This window comes from Scomber scombrus, chromosome 4 (assembly GCF_963691925.1).
Source record: "Scomber scombrus chromosome 4, fScoSco1.1, whole genome shotgun sequence".
NCBI classification, from domain to species: Eukaryota; Metazoa; Chordata; class Actinopteri; order Scombriformes; family Scombridae; genus Scomber; species Scomber scombrus.
Genome location: NC_084973.1, coordinates 28,907,982 through 28,928,657, shown reverse-complemented (window position 1 = coordinate 28,928,657; position 20,676 = coordinate 28,907,982). Strand labels below are relative to the sequence as shown.

The 20,676-nt window shown below is 37.8% G+C and overlaps 1 protein-coding gene across 1 annotated transcript in view; it reads right to left on the bottom strand.

Moving 5' to 3' along the window:
• Positions 1 to 4,478: 4,478 nt before the first annotated feature.
• The window catches only part of mapk1 (mitogen-activated protein kinase 1), a 36,260-nt gene continuing 20,062 nt past the window's right edge, over positions 4,479 to 20,676 (bottom strand). The window contains exons 2-9 of the mRNA XM_062417026.1: positions 15,622 to 15,804; positions 14,510 to 14,699; positions 14,042 to 14,158; positions 13,526 to 13,640; positions 12,327 to 12,458; positions 10,919 to 11,028; positions 10,630 to 10,759; positions 4,479 to 8,644 (exon numbers count right to left, since the gene is read on the bottom strand). Coding sequence (XP_062273010.1) covers positions 10,643 to 10,759; positions 10,919 to 11,028; positions 12,327 to 12,458; positions 13,526 to 13,640; positions 14,042 to 14,158; positions 14,510 to 14,699; positions 15,622 to 15,804 — 964 coding nt within the window. The 3' untranslated portion in view covers positions 4,479 to 8,644; positions 10,630 to 10,642. The remainder of the gene's footprint in view (positions 8,645 to 10,629; positions 10,760 to 10,918; positions 11,029 to 12,326; positions 12,459 to 13,525; positions 13,641 to 14,041; positions 14,159 to 14,509; positions 14,700 to 15,621; positions 15,805 to 20,676) is intronic.

Here is a 20,676-nt window from a genome sequence, read left to right as displayed (position 1 = left end):
ACCGCATTTATCAGCCACAGAGTCAAATCTGCGGGATATCTGCGTGTGTCCGGTGTCAGAGTCCCATCCGTGATGCAGCTCAGAGTGTGTGCATGTTTAGAGCAGCCTGCAGCTTTCTAACCCCTCTCTCTCTCTCTCTTGCTCTATCTCTCTCTCTATCTGTCTATCAGCACTTCTCCGACATCAGAGGCAGGACAGGCTGATCTGTCCCGTCTGCGGCCATTTATACTGAAATCCTAATTAGCGCTGGTGATGCACACTGCACAGCGCTGCTTTAAATAATGCGCAAAAACACACACACACACACACACACACACACACACACACACACACACACACACACACACACACACACACACACACACACACACACACACACAAGACACTGCTGCTGTCAGATGAGACTTCGTGATCAGGTTTTTAATGAGTTATATTCACCCACCAGGGGGGCAGGAAGCGTGAGAGCAGGTTACGGTCTAAAAACTTGCAGAAAAAGTGCGAATAAAGCAGCGTTATATTTAATCTGCTTGGTGCTGCCTTTAAGTGCTGCAGGGATTGTGAGCTTTCCTGGAAAACTAACCCATGGAACATGTCAGAACAAGTTCAACTCTATACCTACTGAAGGAAATGTGGTTTACAGCCAGACATTAAACACATGGATAACAAATAACACATCATAATAAAAGACTGTAGCCTGTTAAATATAATAAAACCTTAACTATAAAAGATGATACAACATTTTAATATGAAATATAAAAACTTGAAAATAAACAAATCAAAAAAGTATGAACATAAAGTCCAACTTACTTGTTTTTTCCAGAGCTTTCAGCCACATCTTGGTGTCTTCCTCAGTGGATGGAATTGCTAAATTGTCATGAGCATGTTTAATTGAAATCACATTGTGTTTTTAATGTATTGAGGAAATATCTGTATGACGAAACACTTGGTGCTGCAATAATGTAAATTTCCCCAGTGTGTGACTAATAAAGAAATATCTTATCTTATCTGGTGCAATAATACCCGAGTAGAAACAAAGAACAATACACTCAAAGTGCATTAATATGTATCTCTTTTTTTTTTCAGGGGTGAAATTACAGCTGACATCTTTAAATTGTAGAAGTACAAATTAAAGTAAAGTAAGATTGGACACACAGTTGTCACATCTTGATTTAATCCAACGTGGAGTAATGTATTTATAATTTATTTGTCTAGGGGATTAAGACAAAGTATAGATACAATGTCAACCAGCTGCTATCAGGCCTACTGTTTATTAGGCATATATTAAGTACATAATTCACATTTTTTAAAAATGTTTTTGCTCTCAAAGTTCAGTTTACACATGTCTCTTCGTCTTTATGGCCTCTAGAAAGTTAAAAACAGTCTTCTGGGTGTCGTTCAGCTGCTTTCTAAGACCAAAACAACAGAAAGCTACTCCTGAAACACTTCAATCTGAGCTTTGGAGAGGTACGTGAACGCAGCAGTAGCCTAGCTACACAGCCCGTTCTACAAATAGCGTCCAATCAGCGAGCAGTTTAGTCTCCGTCTGAACAATCCGCTGCGAGAGAGGGCGGGGCTAGACACCGGCCAGCCAATCAACACAAGAACACATTCTGGTATGCGCGCTCGCGTTGCCGAGGATTGTTTTTGGCTGTGCGCGTCACCAAGACACACGCGTGCCAAACGCCAATAAATACCCCGAAGTGCGCATGCGTGGCCGCATTGCAAACACGTGGTCGAAGCTCAGCAAGTAAACAAACCCCCGAAAATCATTATCATCGATTCACGATCAATAATGACATTTGACTCTAGTTTTATTAATAATATTTATGTCAGCGGTAAAATAAGAGATTTATTAGAGTAAAAAATAATTTATAGATTTAATTTTTTATCTTTTAAAAGCTTTAATTGTTGCTGTTAACTTTTATTGTGTCTATTTTTCTGGGTTTATGGAGCAAAAAGGCTGACATACGTGTATGTATAAATGTTCTTTGATTAAACAGTTAAATGTGTTTTTTTTTTTATCCTTTTTTCCTGAAAATAAAGATCACTAAATTGATTAAAGTTCACTTTTCTGTCAGGATTGTATTTTGACATCTGCCACAATTTTAATAATATTAAAGAAAAGGAACATCAGGTTTTTAACGTGTTGTAGTGTGTAGGTTACGAAAAAAATGAATGGCTTCAATTTATGAATCAAGCTGCTGACTAAACAAAGGATGGCTGCAGTGGATGTTATGAGTCAGTGTGACAGCGCCCTCTGCAGGACACTGCAGCATACACTGGATAAAATGAGATTATTCCATTAGTTTAACGTGAGTTTATGTTACATGTACTTCTTCTAAAATGTATTCATTCAGCTTTACTTATTCAGCAACAATATGCAGTCTTATACATTTATTCATATACTGTACTTCAATACAACTTTGAGATACCTAAATTTTGATAGATAGATAGATAGATAGATAGATAGATAGATAGATAGATAGATAGATAGATAGATAGATAGATAGATGGATAGATACTCATTATGTATAAAGTAATTTTCCTTTTGAAGCTTTAAGTGCATTTTGCTGCCAGTACTTTTTACTTAAATATGAATGAGGACTTATTCTTGCAAAGGGGTATTTTAGTATTTTCATCGTGTATTGTTACTTTTAATTTAGGTAAAACATCTAAATTCCTTTTCCACCGCTGACAGTATGAGATGTCAGCCGAGTTAACGTTGGACTTTAAAATCAGCTCGGATGTTTCAAATCGAGAGGAGGCAGTCAGTGAGATTATGTTGACAAAAGATAAAATCCCCACAGGTTATTATTAATAAATAGCTGTGACTGACTCCTCCTGACTAATCATTATAATTCCTGTATTGCACCATGTTTGATCTTTATAATAAAAAAGGGAAGCATGCAGTTTTAAAAATACATTGTGGTTCATATTATTGTGTCCAGAAATTGCATCATTTTATGAATGAGGTCATCATGAAGGGATAGAACAATGTTAGATAAACTACAGACCCTCACAAAGATCAGATCATAACCCTTACCCTGTTTAAAAGGAACAAAGTTGAGTGAAAAATAATCCTTCTGTCACTTTATTAAGTCAAACACCAAATTTAGAGACCAAATTTATATATATTTTATCCAGAAAAAGAACATTTAGGGGGATGTTAAGGTGCATGGTTGAAGTCAGATTCAATCTATTTGTGTTGATGGTTCACATTCATGTTTCAGACTCTGGTATGAACACTGTTGAGGTCCTAAACTAAATACACATGCACAGATTTAACTGAAATGTGAGCTGTGCCATTTGTACGACAGACGAATAGAAATAAATTGAAGCTTCTCCATAAATTTCCACCTAATTTCGTTGGTGATCCACGTCCGTATTGCAGACAATGAATGATGACGACAGGCGACATGTGCAGAGAAGTGAGACAATAAAAAAACCTGCATCAATTCTCTCTATACTGACAGTTCTGACAGCAGCTGCATAGCCAGAGATCGGATATGAGGACCACATACGCAAGTCGCCCAAATCTGATATAAAAAATAAATCAAATTTGAGTCCTCACAAGCCCGGATGTACACTGACAGACTTACTGGTTCCTCTTCTTCCGTTCTGAAGGCCAAATAACAGTCATCGTTCTGCATAAAAATCCACTCTAATGTTCAGTTTGAGCTAAAATTAGGTTTCAGCAGTCTGAGACAAATCAAGTGGGTATTAGTTAAAAAAAAGAAACCCTTCCTTCCCTGGACTGTGTTTACTTGCTGAGCTGAGAAACAAACACAAAGACTTTCCTTTACTTAGGTAGAGTCAACCTCAGGCTGCTTAAACATTGGATTAACTTCAGCTGAGCTTCGTGTGCTTTCTTTGCACAGAGAGACGATTTTCTCACTCGTTTCTTACATTGAAGTGAGTGATAATTCTGTTAAGAGTATTGTTTTAACCCTTACTTACTGTTCAGGGTAAAATTTGGCCCTCTTTACATTTGAGAGCTGTAAAACCCCCATAGACTCATTTCTTTTAGCTGGACTTTTCCTAATGTGACCCACTCTGTATGCTTTGAATATATATGTTGTTATTTTCTTGCATGTTCTCATTTTCTTTCATCTTTTTTCATTGTATTGTATTTTTGCATAATGTTGTGGGTTTTTTATAACCGTATTGTTGTATTGTCCATTAAAAAATGTTTATATATGCAAATGTACCAATTTGACTTGTGTTTATTTAAAAAAAAAGAAAAAAAATCAGTTGTATTCTTCATATTCTATAAAATATTCTCCTGGACCTTAAAATAGTGATTGTGTTGTTTTTTCTCCACAGGATTAATCAAACATTTATTAATGAGTGATGTGGAATTTATGAATGATAATTGGTGTAGAGACTAATTATGAGAGTCAGAATATGAACAGCATAGCGTCTATTTAAATGTAATGGCAGAGTTGCAAAAAAAACCCAAACATTAAAAAACCAACAGATTTTCTTTTTTCTCAAAGTGGCAGTCAGTCTTTAATAATAGCAAAGAAATGCTTCGTTCAAGTCAAATCCTTCACACGACAGCAAAAATAAAACTGACCGATCAGTTCAAACAATTTCTATGGCAGGTCAAACAGAAACCTTTTCAAAATACAACCGAGGACCTTTTTTTTTCTTCTTTTTTTCTCTCTTTTTTTTTTTCTTTTAACTTTCCGAAATGTTAAACTACACAATTAAAGTTTTTATACTGATCAAAAACATACAAGAGTGAAGTAGTTCCACTGGAGACAACTCAAACAAGATTAGTGTCTGATAAAAACATAACATTCATTTTACAATAAAAATATCTGCACAAAAAAAACATCCCAAAAAAAGGGGGGAGAAAAAAACGTAGGCTCGAGGAGAAAAAAAAAAAAAAAAGGGTAACGCAAAAAATATAAATCTTTGCTTTTCATCTTTTTCAATACAGTCACAAATCACACAGCTGTGGCAACAAATCTCTTTAAAATGTACATAACTGAAAGATAAGTATACCCGCCCTCCGTCCCCTCCCTCCCTCCCTCCCTCCCCCAAAAAACTTGATTGTGTTCATTTTTAAGAGCGTATACTGCGATTACAACGGAGTCCCGACTAAACAAAAGCTGCACATCAAATCTTGGATATCAAGACTATCAAAAAAGGCACAAACAGACAGGTTGCACAAAGAACTCAGCAGAAGCTTATCATACAACTAATCCCAGTAAGGTTTTCCAGTGCCCTTAATGTTCTCACTAAAACCCTCTCACCCCCCCTACACCCGCCCCCCCCTTCCCAAAAAAAAAAAAAAAAAAAAGACTATCTACAGGCAAGTCAAGTCCCAGCAGGCACCTCGGATTACAAGTCCCATCCTAACTACTGTAGAAGCAAGTGCATTTTAATAGTCATGTGACAGACGGGTGTATACGGTGAGTGTGAGAGGAGCATTGGGACACAGGAGTTTTTAACATCTGTGCAAAAACTTTTTGTAATATCTGCATTTTTAAAAAAGTTTTGGTCAGGTTGTTTTAAAAATTAATTAAATGTCATCAGATGAATTAAACCTCTGAGTGAAGAGCCAATGGAACTTGTTAATATATAAAAGTTCCAACGTCTCAAAAAACATGTGAATTGTTACTAATTTCATTTATAATTAGCCCCAAATAAATTCATTATTATTATATATTATTATATGGCCAAATCTGTTCATGACTGCACATTTGTCATTTTGGAGAGTTTGATAGCTTCAGACTGATCTGAAGTCTTTAGTTAATTGAGTGCAAATAACTGAATATGATTAGAGAGCTTTTAATCCTCTTTTCTTAACTGCTTGACATTATTCAGCTCAGATTTTAAACAAAAAAATGAAATCAAACTGCGTCTCTTTGGCTCCACCCGCTGAGGTTTAATTCAATCTTCCTGCATTTCAACATGCGTGTCGAATAAGAATCCCAAATTTACAGCTCGCCCCAATACTTTCATCACAGACTCATATACATCGTTTTTTATTCTCGGAAAAAGTCGTCACCAAAAAATGACGAATCTGAAATGATCAAATCTTTAAGTTTTTTAAGTGCCAGCAGAGCCAGATTCTCTGAGAATCCATTCAGGTAGAGTTTGACTAATCTACTTTGAGATGCTTTTAGTGTCCCTAAATAATAATAATAATAATAATAATAATAATATTAATAATACTTCTTAGTTTCATTCATTAGGTCACTCACATTACCAAATAAGCTGAGTTTTCTTTTTTTGGGAGACTTTAATAAAAAAAAGGCTTGGGTGTACCACAAAGCTGGATATTTGAGGCTCACTTTGTAAACAAATGACACGGTTGGTTGATTTATCCAGGTTTCTTTTTTTATACATTGAAGTGTCAGCAATTCTGACTTCGTAATTTTTTATTTCAGGAAAAAGTTTTTAATCTACAACTAATATTTTAAGTCATAATTCCTTTTATTTTTTTTTTTTTTTAGTCAAGATAAATTCAAACAGTCTTCAATAAGCAGTTACTGGCAAGAAGTGAAAATATGATCTTGACGTCTGCTGCAGTTTTGTACTTTTATTTAATTTTTTAAAGTTTCTACTGCAGTGGTCTGCTGGTACTGACACTGCCAATCAGCGTGAAAATGTGCAATTTAAAGCAAAAAAAAAAAAAGAAATGTTACAGAGGACCAAATATGAAGAACATGATCTGTTACATTTGAGTATTATTTCAACTTTATCATGTGCCTGGATCCCATTTCTCAGGTTCAGATAACAACATGTTGGTGTTTTTTTCTTCTTGACTGGTAAATATATATATACAGATATATGGTTATTCTCCTATTTTGCAAAAAACAACAACAACGTCTTAGCATGCAGATGGAGTTCGGTTTAAAAAGGAGGAGACTGAAATCTGGGTTAATCTGTAGAAATTAATGACAATGAAAGCTGAATAAAATCAGGCAAAGAGAATGCTAAGGCAAAAAAAAAAAGAGAAAGAAAAAGAAAAAGAAAGAAAGAGGACAAAAAGCACCATGTGATCGGGAAGTGTGATATACCACTGAAGGGTAGAACAGAAAGAGCCAGGGCTCTCCTGGAGGATCGGCCCGGCTTTGTGTGGCACTTAACATCGTCGTCTTTGTATACAGAGCTTATAACAGTCATGCAAAAGGGCACAGTTTTAATTCTAACAAGGCGATAGAGAGATTAACAAGAGACGAGAGACTGAAGAAGAGAGAGAGAGAGAGACAGACAGAGAGAGAGAGAAAAGAAAAAAAAAACACTGAACAGGAAGAAAAGGGAGGCACAACATTTCCTCCTGTGTGATAACTGATTTCTAGTCCTGGCGATGACATTTCTTCCCCCCCTCCCCCTCCCATATGAAAAATAATCATACTGTACATACAGACTTGTGTGAAATAAACGGACTTTTCCTTTAGTTTCTCATGGCTAAGGCAAAAATATTGATGGTGAAACTTTCCACTGCGCTTTGAAATATGTTGAACTTGGTGCGTTTATACACAATCTGACATCTTAAAAGAAGCCGATGAGGTGAAAACGGGCTTTTTTTGTGTTTTTAACAAAGAGAAAAAGGTTAGAAATTCATCAGATTCAGCTTCTAGCATCACGCTTTCCAGTCAAATATCTTAAGACTCTTTCGGCTATGTATATATATATATAGATGTATATATATATTAATATGTATACATTTGCATTTGGGCCTTCTGTGAGTGTGTTAAGGATACAATACAAGGTGTTTGATAAAATATAGATCCTCATTAACACCGTGTGATGGCTTTGTGGCCCGTTAACTCTCTGGTGATTTTTAATTGCATAAATCAGTTGATTTAATTTGGCTTTTTCTTCTTTTTTTCTTTTAAATCCAGAGAAATGATGAGTAAAAAGATAAAGGGTGATCATGTTATCCCTTTTAATAGTGCGATAAAGGGTAGAAAAATTCATAAGGCTTCTTTAAAATTTTATTTGAATGGATGATTCTTATAATGAATCCACAGAATCATCTGGAGGGAGGATTAAACAGTGACTGTGTGATGAGCGGACACAAATTTGTCTTTATTTAAAATAATAATTAATGACTAAAACAACTCGTTTATGTCTGTTGAGCTGCTTTTTCTTTTCTTTTTTTTTCTTAACACAATAGTGATTTCACTTGTGACATGAGCCATTTGAGTTATAACTACGACAGTTGCACCAAAAAACACAACAGCTAGTCTATCATTGTCATCTGACTGGACAAAAAGGTCTTGAATAGGAATAGCCAGAGCCGAACGCCTTTTAGACACACACACACAAAATTGTTTATCTTGGCTTAAAACACAAAAATCGCCCCCCCCCTCCAAAACTGTAAGCTCGGATGGGAAAACTGCCCTCACCTCACCTCCGAGAGAGAGAAGAGAGAGAAGAAAAGAGGGAAAAGAGAGAGAGAATGATTGATTGATTGATTGATTGATTCCTGACGCCATTCCTGAGCAAAGTGGACTTGACGAGTGAGACCCAAGGAATCCAGGTGATGTGGAGAACGGGAGAGGAGAATAAAAAAAAAAAGAAAATAACAAAAAGAAGAAGAAGAAAAAAAAAACAAATCACAGCAACCGTGTGGAGGCGGGGAGGAACAGTGGCAAACGCAGAAGCCAGTCCACGGAGTCATCTGGAGGAAGGAGAAAAAAAGTGACGGTGTGATGAGAAGACATAAGATTTATCTTTATCTTAAACAATTAATGACAAAACCACACATTTATGTCTGATGAGCTGCTGTTTAACACAACAGTGATTTCACTTATTACTTTGTCAGATGATGTTAAGCTGTGAGCATTAGAGAGTAAACAGAAAATAAAGAAAATGTTCTTTAATGTTCACAGTTTGACATCATGTGACTTTGTTTTAAATTCATAGACAAAAGCTAATTTTTTTTCATTTTTTCCACATAAAATCACTTCATTGTCATTTAGAGCAGGGATGTCAAACATGCAGCCCGTGGGCCAGAACCGGCCCGCTGAGGGGTCCAATCCGGCCCTCTTTCCTTCCTTCCATCCTATCTTCTTTTCCTTTCTTTCTTTCTTTCATCGGTCCTTCCTCTTTCTTCTATCTTTACTTCCTGTCTTCTTTTCCTTCATTCCGTCTTTATTTCTGTCTTTGATGATCTGGCCCACATCAGATCAAATTGGGCTGTATGTGGCCCTTGAATGAAAATGAGTTTGACACCCCTGATTTAAAGTGTCATTTCATGGACACTTCAAGTAGTTTCTGGTGGTTGCAGACGTGTGTTTTTAGCATCAGATACGACAAAAAACACGTGGTACACCTATATTACCTATCTACCTATTACCACCTATTTTAAAGCAAATCACTATTTTATGCTCTATTTCCATCTAGCCTTTTGTTTTCTTTCTACTTTTCTGTACTTTTTCTTTTTATTATAATTGGGGTTTCCTTTTCTTAAATTCTATGTTTTAATGTTTCCAATATTTACTGTTTAATCATCACGTGGTGTTTTGTTTCTATGTAAAGCACATTGAGATGCTCCTGTGTATGAAATGCTCTATATAAATAAAGCTGCCTTGCCAATAGAGGGTCTAAATTTGCACAACTACGAAAAACACCAAGCAACATTTTAAAATATAAAAAACTGATAAGGACGGTTTCACTAATTGACACTTAAAAAGATTCATGTAATAAACTTTGGCTTCTGATTTCACTTCATTAACAACTGAAGATAAAAAACACTCAAGTGATGATTTAAGATGTATAAATAACATTTTAAAGTGTGAACTTCCACTGCAGAGAGGAGCCGATGTTGTTTTGTGCTGCTCTGATTTAAGAAGATGTCACACTCTGTTCCCTTTTCAGCGGACCCACGTTATGCACCACAATGCCGCGGAGAGGAAACACAGTAATTACATACATACGCCGGCACAGAGCGGATGATAAAATGTCACCATGTTAGTTATTATCACACTGAGAGGCCTGTCAGGGAGCAGCTGGGAGCGTACTTAGCGGAGGACAGGAGGGAAAAGGCAGCTCCATCTGAGTGAGGAGTGTGATTTGGTGGGAAATGATAATGTTTGATGTCGGAGGCCTGAACAGATGTAGCTTCAAGCTTTAGATTAAAAGGCATCAGTAACAATGTTTTTATGTTCTTATATTCAACATCTGTTTTTTGGGTCACATTTATATATAGTCAATGGTCTCAATATGTCTTTTCTTCACAGTCTGAGCTACAAATTCAGACAGTTTCATGTTTTACTTTTGCTGCAAACAGCTGTAATAAAAGCAGAATTATACTGGTGTTGCTCCTTTAAAAGTTCCAGTTCAGATAGGTTGTTTTTAAAGTGTTTTTTATCCTAGTGAAGTACCACTACTTCAAACTCTGCAAGAGCAAAATTTAAATCTATATTGAAGTGTGTTGTGTGAGGTCAGAAAACACTCTTCAAGGGTCTTTACTTCAGCTCTTTAAAAGTGGTGAGTTGGTAAATTTAGGTTGTTTAAAGCAGCGGAGGCGAGTTCGGGACTGTGACGAGGATCTCCCCTGATCTTTTTGAGCTTGTAAAGTTAGTTATTTCCCCTCTGTAGCTCTTAACACTGTCTCTCTAGAGTTTTAAGGTTTTAATCTAGACTGCAGTGGTGAGGACTTACCTGTGTTGAGATGTTAGGATCTAAATCCAGGCTGGAAACGTGCAGTTTCTTCAAAGATGAGCTCCTTCAGTGTCTCTTTGGGTAGGTCATCCAGTTCCATGTCAAACTTGAACGGGGCTTCAGCGACAGGCTACAACACGGCAGCAGAGAGGAAAAAGGAGTGTGAGACTTAAGACCTCTAATCCCCTCAAAGGTATTTACAACAGATATAATATATGTTGCTTTAAAAAATGTAAAAAAAATTTAAAAAAAGAGAAATATGAAAGATAATCAGAAAAACGGGACTCACCTCATCTGTGGGGTCGTAATATTGCTCCAAGTAGGGGTGTGCCAAGGCCTCCTCCACCTCGATCCTCTTGTGAGGGTTAAAGGTCAACATCTTGTCCAACAGGTCCAGAGCTGCAGCACAAAAAACACACAAGTTAATGCAGGTGATCAACACACATACATGCATTGTCAATAAACTGAGTTGTCCACTAGAGGGCGCCATACCACACCACATGCTGCAGGACTATTTATTTTCAGGGGCGATATGCATTGATTTTATTTAACATATGATTGATTTGTTGAACTAGAGCATGTTTAAAATCTTTTCATACTTAAGCTTCATAAAGTTAAATGACTGTAGAACTGAATAGACGACACACAGAATAAGAGCTGCAAGTCGATTAATCAAATAAATAGAAAATGAATCTGCAACTATATTGATTATTGAATAATTATTTTAGTCACATTAGCTGGTTTCAGTTCCTCAAATGTAAAGATTCAATGTTTTTTGTCATTAATAATAGTAAACTTGTCTCTGTGGGTTCTTTTAGGATCCAAATAAGACATTTAAAGCTGTCACCTTTGACTCTTGGGGAAGTATAACAGTATTTTTCATTATTTTATGACATTTTAAAAACAAAATGATGAATTGAGAGTAAACTGATAATGCAAATAATTATTAGTTGCAGCCCTGCACAACAGTATATCTCCACCTCTATTCAATAAACTATTAAAACAGGCAAGCTGGAGTTAAATCTTTATAATCCAGCAAGAAATTAAACTGTTTTGGATGCAACCTGTGTGACTTTAGCTGCACCTTGTTCCTCTCCCCAGTAACATTGATTGGATCTGACATAGTGAACATTAGAACAGATGCTCTAGTTCGATTATTCTTAATGAAGAAGTCACTTAAAAATTAACGAACCTGAACCGTGTAACTATTGATTTTTTGCTTCCTCTGTGTATAAACCTACCAGAGAAACATTTCATTACATTTACTTCTTCTAAATGTAATAAACAACATTTTTAGAGGGAGTATTGTCAGTTTATTTTAGTCCTTGAGAAGCAGCAATCCGCTACTTGTTTTGGACTCAAGAGAAAAGAAATATGTGCACATGTTGTCCAGACTGAAAAATGTTATTAAAAATGTATTTTCATCCTTTTTCCTCCACAAATTGGAATTGGACACACTCCTTTCTACTAAAACCTGACTATTCACAGGCTTCATCATGTTGCTGTTCTGCTTTGTTGGGTTTTACTTTTACGTAACGTTTATGATATTTTCTTCAGGAATTTCTTCAGGAAATTGTTAAACTGACATGACCTTCCCTGTCTGCAGTACCACCTCTCAAACATTCATAACACTCTAAAAAAATTCCACGATCAGCGGGAATCATGTTTGTCTTTGGAGCGGTTGTCCCGGCTCTGACCTTTGGGATCAGCGTTGGGGAAGAGGCGGTTCCACGGCACTTTGCAGCGCAGCGGCAGCGACAACAGATAGTTCCTGGCCTTAATGTTGATGATACAGTTGAGATCCTCCTGGGAGGGAGAACCGAGGATCCCTGAAGCAACAAAACAGACAGAAAATCATTCAAAACACAAACTCAATTCTTTATGAGACAAGTTTGAAATGCACAAGCCGTTGTTAAAAGTTTTCAGCTGCATGAGTAAAAAAAACTGTCTCTGAACACACAACAAACCGACAGATGGGAGAAGCCATATGTGGTCTAGCACCAAGACACAAAAAGTACAGCTTGATAAATGCACATTAACAACTATCTATGGACTGGCATGAGGAAAGTGTTGCTACTGACAACGAGTGTGAAATTTTAGTCCTGAAGTTTTCTAAAGTTGTAAGCAGACACAACTTGCTGTTAACTTTCACAAACAGACTTACAATCGTCTCAACTTGGAGGCAACATGAAGTTCTTCAAATGTGACTATCATGATTCAGCTATTGTGAATATCTGTAATCTTGAGAGATGTAACCGCTAACACACAGTACATACTTTACTTCCAATAACATTATTATTTATAACCGCTTCATATCTATACACATATCTTTAAGTCCTGACAAGAAGTCTCAGATCTTCCACTATGTTCTTTTAGATGTTCCCACAAGAAATCTGGTGAGGCTCCTTTCTGCCCTGAACTGTTCATAACATCCTCTTCTTGATCTAAGAACAGCAAACAGATTTTTTAAATGTAGGTTAAGTTTGGGTTAACTTAACTTAACTTGCATCATTGTTAATCTTTGATGATTTCTATATGGTTTGTTTCTTTGTGAAAAGTGATTTTTTTAAAAGCACTTTGAGTTGTATCTTTGCATGAGAGGTGCTCCACAAATAAAGTTATTATTAGTAGTGATTAACATCTACATTTCAAAATGTTTGTTTTTTCCAAATAGAGAGTGAGACTGTTAAAGAAATGTAAAAACAAGGTGTGGAAACCACCATGAAAAAGATCTTTGTCAAAACCGTCCAATAATAAAACATCTACAGACTTTATTTTTTACTATGTGAACACTGAGAAGCTCTTCTGTGTTAGCTGGTTGTTAAAAAACAACACACACCACAGTATAACTCCACTCCTAAAATAAATAGATATATAAAGATAATTCTTTTTTTACCCAAAATATGGTTGAGCTGATCCAAATAGTGCTTCCCAGGAAAGATTGGCCTGTTGGACAACATCTCAGCCAGGATGCAACCCACTGACCAGATGTCTATGGACTTAGTGTAGCCCTGAGAGCGAGGGGCAGAGAGACACAGTCATGAATACATATGAATCTAATATAATAAAAATAGCTGGCGTGTCTCATATATTGAACATTAATATGTATAATGTATATACTAAGCCTGACTAAGCATAGTAGGTTTAAAGGCAATCATTTTGGCTTGGATTTAGGTGTTAGTGTCTTTGTGTTACTGTTAAATTATATTAGATAATCTGCAGGATTCAGAACGAAAGAAAGCAAATTGAAATTTTAAGAAAAGTGTTATATTATATTTTGCATAATTAAAAAAGCAAAACACAGATTTTATCCATAAAAACAAATTATATTTTCACTTGCCCTGATCATACATTAAACTACTGACTATTGTCAATGTCAACATATACACACACAGCAGGTGAAGACACTCACCTTGGAGTTGAGCATGATCTCAGGTGCTCGATACCAACGGGTGGCTACGTACTCTGTTAGGAAACCAGTGTGATCGTGGTCAGGATCAGCCACACGAGCCAGACCAAAGTCACAGATCTGAGGACAGAAGAGATGTTACCTTTCATTTAAAACCATCAAAACATGTTCAGAGCCTTCAGATTCATGTTTGTATGGCTGATTTGTACTTAAGAGCTAATATTAATCATGTTGTCCTCCTCAAACATGATGAACGTTCCTCCATCACCAATTAAAGCAGTCAGAAATGTGCAATAAAATGTTTATTTGCACGTTTAGTAAGTTAATTGATCCTTTTTCTTTCAAATACTTCATAGATTTGAGTGTATGGCAGCTTTTCTTTGCTAGCCAATGCATGCAAAACCAGTTAAATTTAGGCTTTAAAAGGCCTTTCCTGGAGAATGTATTTTGGGGGGAACAAGCCGACTCTACCTTGAGATCGCAGGTGGTGTTGAGCAGGAGGTTGGAGGGCTTCAGGTCGCGGTGTAGGACGTTGGCAGAGTGGATGTACTTGAGCCCTCGTAGAATCTGGTAGAGGAAGTAGCAGATGTGGTCGTTGCTCAGGTGTTGAGTCTTGAGAAGCTTGTACAGGTCTGTCTCCATGAGATCCTGGACAATATATCTGCACAGCGTCAGGTTAAAGAGCTTTCTCTGCTTGCTTGTAACATAAAAAGCTTATTAAAACATACAGAAGTTAGACTGTGTGTGTATGTCTTACAAAATTAGATTATATTTCAGCTTTAATGGCACACTCAGATTTGAGCTCGTTAGCATTGCAATGAAAAGAAGAAACTTTGCATCATTCATCTCAGACGATTATCTTGTTTTTTTGGATGAACTGCTGACTTGACTGCTATTTTGTGCAACTTCTAAAATGAGTCAAATCTCAAAAGGGCCGTGAAGTGTTGTGGTGGTAAGATAAGGTAGTGCTCGAGTGGCATAAAAAAAAAAAAATCAAATTTGGCTGAGGTGCACCCTCACTGAAGAGCTTCTAGAGAAGGAAACCTCATTTCAGGGAAGGAGAGATATTTTATCTGTAAGGGGTTTATTGTTTTTTTGTGCGGATGACTGCTCGTGTTATCTTAAAAGCAGAAAAGCAATGAGCTGAGTAGCTGCGGGCTTCCTTTTAGGTAACGCAGAGTGTAAAACGACACACAGTACATTATGTAACGGACAGCGGCTACGGTCTCCAACAGTTTGTATCGTCGCTGCTGGGCTAGAGTGAAGAGTGTTTCTGCCAAATATGTGGTGACAGGCGGCTATTATGCAATAAAACACAACTCAAACCCCCCTCATTCAACGCCAATTCAACATGAAAGCTCAAGTGTGAGACAAACCTCACTGGTGACATGTAAGAAAGATTTAGATTTCAGAGTAAAACGCATAAATAACTGAGGAAAACCGACATTATCAGCATGTCTAACACCAGATCCTTTGTAGTTAAGATGCTAAACAGATGTCATTTTACTGTTCTGAAGTATAAAGTCAGAAATTGATTATTTATGCCGCTGAGGCTCGAACTCCAACTGTCTGGAAAAGGATACACGTCCTTCATCTGGTCAATGGTTGGCGTGCGGATGATGTCGTTGATGCCGATAATGTTCTCATGTTTGAAGCGGAGGAGGATTTTGATCTCTCTCAGGGTGCGTTGGCAGTACGTCTGGTGCTCAAAGGGGCTGATCTTCTTAATGGCCACACGGATCTTGTTGTCCCGGTCATAAGCAGAGCTGCATAGTTAGAAAAGAAAAAACTATTAGACACCGATGCTGAAGAGAGGAACAAAATATTTCAATATCATCATCAACAACAACTTTATTACAGACTCTTAATCAAGGATAAAAACACACACGAACACATACAACACACCGCATTTGTAAAAGGAAGCGCACAACATTCAGCCTAAAGATAAATGTATCAAGTGTCCCAGGTGAAAAATATCGACTCCAGCATTACAGAACAAGTCGCTTGAACTACACCACCTCGGTTTTTTGAGCAATGTCTGCATGAAGACCACCTGAAGCTTCTGCATGCTCTCCTTTTTAAACTTGATCCACAAGGGGGCAGTATAAAGAGGAGTGTAATATACTCTAAAAGAGTGTTATCTTAAAGCAATCCTATCCTAAAAGCAGCTAGAATGGAGATTTTTCACAATAACAGTGTAAAGTTAGAGGTGTGGCTCGTAGTATTGCACCTACAAAGACTTATCAGTGACTCTGCAGCTCCTCTTGGTTTTATGGAGCTTTATAATGAGTTTCAGCTCATTGTTTTAGCTGTCTGGCTGCAACTTTAACCCAGAGCCTGAACTGTTTTCAGAGAAAAAGCTCTATGAAGCCACTGTTCACTACCAGCTCAGCACCAAACAGCAAACAGACACAGTTAACTGTAGACTAGCTGGTGAACATAGTGGCGCATTTAGCAGCTAAAGAGCCAGATATTACCCTCAGGAGTTAGTAGAGAGCAAAAAAGAGCTAAAAGAAAGTGAGTACTGGAGTTATATTCAGCAGGTGGACAATATGTAATAAGTATTTTTATTTTCCATCTTACATTACAATGTTTTTTGTTTTTGTTTTTTTAACATGGCTCTATGCTCCTTTTAGCTTCTTCTAATATGAAGCAATTGGTGTATGTAAACAAATACAGTTATCATAATGTTGTTGTGTAACTGCTGGATGTGGAAATCAGCAACTGTTTACCAACAAGTTCAACATATCAACTTAAAAAGGTGATGATGTGACAGTTTGTGTGTGTGTGTGTGTGTGTGTGTGTGTGTGTGTGTGTGTGTGTGTGTCTGTGTGTGTGTGTGTTTCCGCTGCCTCAAAGTGGCCCAAAAAAAGAAAGAAAAGAGAAAAAAAAAGCAGGTTTGGAGAATCTGACGAGACTATTTAAAGTAACCAGTTCAGTCAGAATTGCATTATTAATAAGCGAGAACACAGTTTGTCCTACTTCACATTTGAACTAGAAATAAGTGACATTATTGTGAACTTAAAACTTCTTTGTATGAGCTGAGGGTCGTCTTTACTGACACATGCAATCTCTGCAACAGAAAAGCATGACACAGCACCAACGTCTCCTCAATAGCTGCCAATATCGCTGCTTTTCACACAGTTGGCCTATCTACATCGAGCTGTGAACCATCGTGCTCAGAGCCTGTGATGTGGGCATGACACACGTGGTTTTCAATACAAAAAACAGACAGAAAAAAAGAAGCTTGTTTTACTCAATGACAAGTCGGATGTTTGGCTGGTTTGCTCGAACTGCCGCTCTTCATTTTAAAAGTATCTCACTGTGGTTGATTATTTATCTGTAATCTTCTAACCTAGTTCTGAAATGATAAAACCTGTCTTGCTGTGCAGATCAATTGTAATTGAGCAGCGTCAGTCAGGCGCTAACCTCCGTGACAAATGCTGTTTCCTTCCTGTGGTTTGCCAGTGGAAAGCTTTTAAGGTGAAGTACCTCCTCACACGAGGAAATGTTCAGTCTGTATTCGCAGTATCTTCCACCCGGCTCATACACATCAGTTACAGACTGGATCTGAAAACTGGGCTACAGTTATCTGTTCAAAGATAAAAGTAAGAACAAGAACGTAGGAGTGGAACAAACTAAAGAACATCTAACTTTACACTTGAAGAGCTGCACAAATACAGACAACTGACAAACCTCTCTAGTTTATGTTTGATTCTGCTCCCATCTTACATTGATATTTCTTTTTCTTTCTTATTTGTTCTTTTTTAACATTGCTCTATGCTCCTTTTAGGCCCTTTAATGTGAAGCACTTGGTGTGTAACACACACAGAGAGGAAGGGTCTCAGGTAACACACAGAGAGAGAGGAGGGGTCGCAGGTCACACACACACTAACACACAGAGAGGAGGGGTCGCAGGTAACACACACAGAGAGAGGAAGGGTTACAGGTAACACACACGCACGCACACACACACACACACACACACACACACACAGAGGAGGGGTTACAGGTAACACACAGAGAGAGAGGAGGGGTCGCAGGTCACACACACACACACACACAGAGGAGAGGTCGCAGGTAACACAGGTAACGCACAGGTAACACACAGAGAGAGGAGGGGTCACAGGTAACACAGGTAACGCACAGGTAACACACACACAGAGGAGGGGTCGCAGGTAACACACACAGAGAGAGGAGGGGTCGCAGGTAGCACACACAGAGAGAGGAGGGGTTGCAGGTAACACACACAGAGAGAGGAGGGGTCACAGGTAACACACACAGAGAGAGGAAGGGTCACAGGTAACACACACAGAGAGAGGAGGGGTCACAGGTAACACACACAGAGAGAGGAGGGGTCACAGGTACCACACAGAGAGAGAGGAGGGGTCACAGGTAACAAACACAGAGAGAGGAGGGGTCACAGGTAACACACACAGAGAGAGGAGGGGTCACAGGTAACACACAGAGAGAGAGGAGGGGTCACAGGTAACAAACAGAGAGAGAGGAGGGGTCACAGGTAACACATACACAAAGAGAGGAGGGGTCACAGGTAACACACACAAAGAGAGAGGAGGGGTCACAGGTAACAAACAGAGAGAGAGGAGGGGTCACAGGTAACACACAGAGAGAGAGGAGGGGTCACAGGTAACAAACAGAGAGAGAGAGGAGGGGTCACAGGTAACACACACAGAGAGAGGAGGGGTCACAGGTAACACACAGAGAGAGAGGAGGGGTCACAGGTAACACACAGAGAGAGGAGGGGTCACAGGTACCACACAGAGAGCTCATCCTCAGTTTCCCGTATTAATCCTCAGGCAACGATGATATTAGCATCATTATAAGTTTCAACATGTTTTTTGGCAAACAGGTCGCAGAGAAAGAAAGGTTCACTACACACCTTAATGACTATACTACCAGAGCTACTACCAGACGTTACTCTTGATATCTCATTAAATTATAGCTGCATTAAGAGCTACAGCGTGCAGACTGCTTTCTGATTTAGTTACAGATTGTTATTAAGTCCAGCACCTGCACGTCTACTACATAACTTGTTTTTATCCTACCAGACCTCAAAGTATGAAGTGAGCTTAAAAACTGCTGCAACACTTCGTTCAAGCACAGATATTTAATGTTTATATTTAAAATTCCTTATTATTACTAATTATTGTGTGTGTATGCATGTATTGATTCGAAAAGGAATAATTTGAAATGCATGAAAACATATGCATGACATGATTTGAGTAGGTTACATTTGGCCTCTGTGTCTGAATCCCACTCAGAAATCCACTTTGTTACATGAATGATAATACTTAGCATCTAGTACATATTATTTTAGTTGTATCAATATTGTATTCATGTGAATTTTATATCTTACAATAAAAAAACACACATATTTAAAGCCTAGAAGCCAAATGTTGTGATGCCAGGATTTGATTCACAAGAAAAAACAGAAGGGGGCTGACCACTGTTATTGTATTTTAACAAGGAACAAGACATTTCCCACAGAGTCAGCAAAGTATTTCGTAAACCTCTTTGACCAAATATTCCCTTCAGAGACAGTCCTGATGTGACAGTTGGTCTTGTTGTTGAGTGGGCATTATTTTTTTGGACGGCTGCACAATTCAATGATGCAATACTGGCAATGCAACAAAGAGGAAAAGCACAAACATATTCAGGAAATGATAAAACATGTTTGTATGACTTTGATGATTGAGTCAGACTGAAAAAGAGAGAGACAGAGAGGGGCGATAAGCTAATGCATAAACATTACATTATATGCATCTGTCAAATCATGCCTATTTTTTCATGTTATTTACCACTTATATAGGCTTTTAAATTTGAGTCAAATTTACTCCTAAAAGAGAAACTGATTATGCAAACACGGAACAAATTACCTACAATACTCAGACTGGAAAAAATCACACACATAGTTCCCATTATTACTCACTAATCTCTTCATGAGGAGACATGTTGGCTATCAGCTAAAAAGTACCTCAAGCGAGAACTTCAACGTCATAACACTTTTAACACAAAACAAAATCTACTGATTCACTACTGCGTGTACGATCAGATGTACATAAGGAACAAAATAACTGACCCTGTGGTGTAAAAGAGAGATAAAGAAGGAAAATTTAGTGTAAATTCTTGCCTGCGAGTCTTTTTTCTTCCTAGGATGAAGCATTAACAAGTATTTACATGTTCAGTGATCTCCTCCCATCCTATTTGAGAGCTTTGGTATCTTTGTTTGCTCTGCATGCGTTTAATTTGGCTTTATATTGTGCCACTCGGCTAAAACAGCAGTCTTGTAGCAGCTGGTGCATTCAGGTGCTTCATAATTCAGTAGGATTTTATTGTGATGATATAATGTGCAAAATTGGGTTAATGATTCAAAGAAAAATGCAATAAAAACTAAAAGGATGTACTGTTTTCCATGTGTAAAAAATGTCTGCCTGTCTGTCTCAGTATGACTGTGTGTGTGTGTGTGTGTGTGTGTGTGTGTGTGTGTGTGTGTGTGTGTGTGTGCGCGTGCGCGTGTGTAGACTAATTGTACATTTCCACTCTAAAAATCTTGGCCCTCCCTGTGAGACACCTCCTCCACACACCGAGACAGAGAGAGAAAGAGAGAGAGAGAAAGA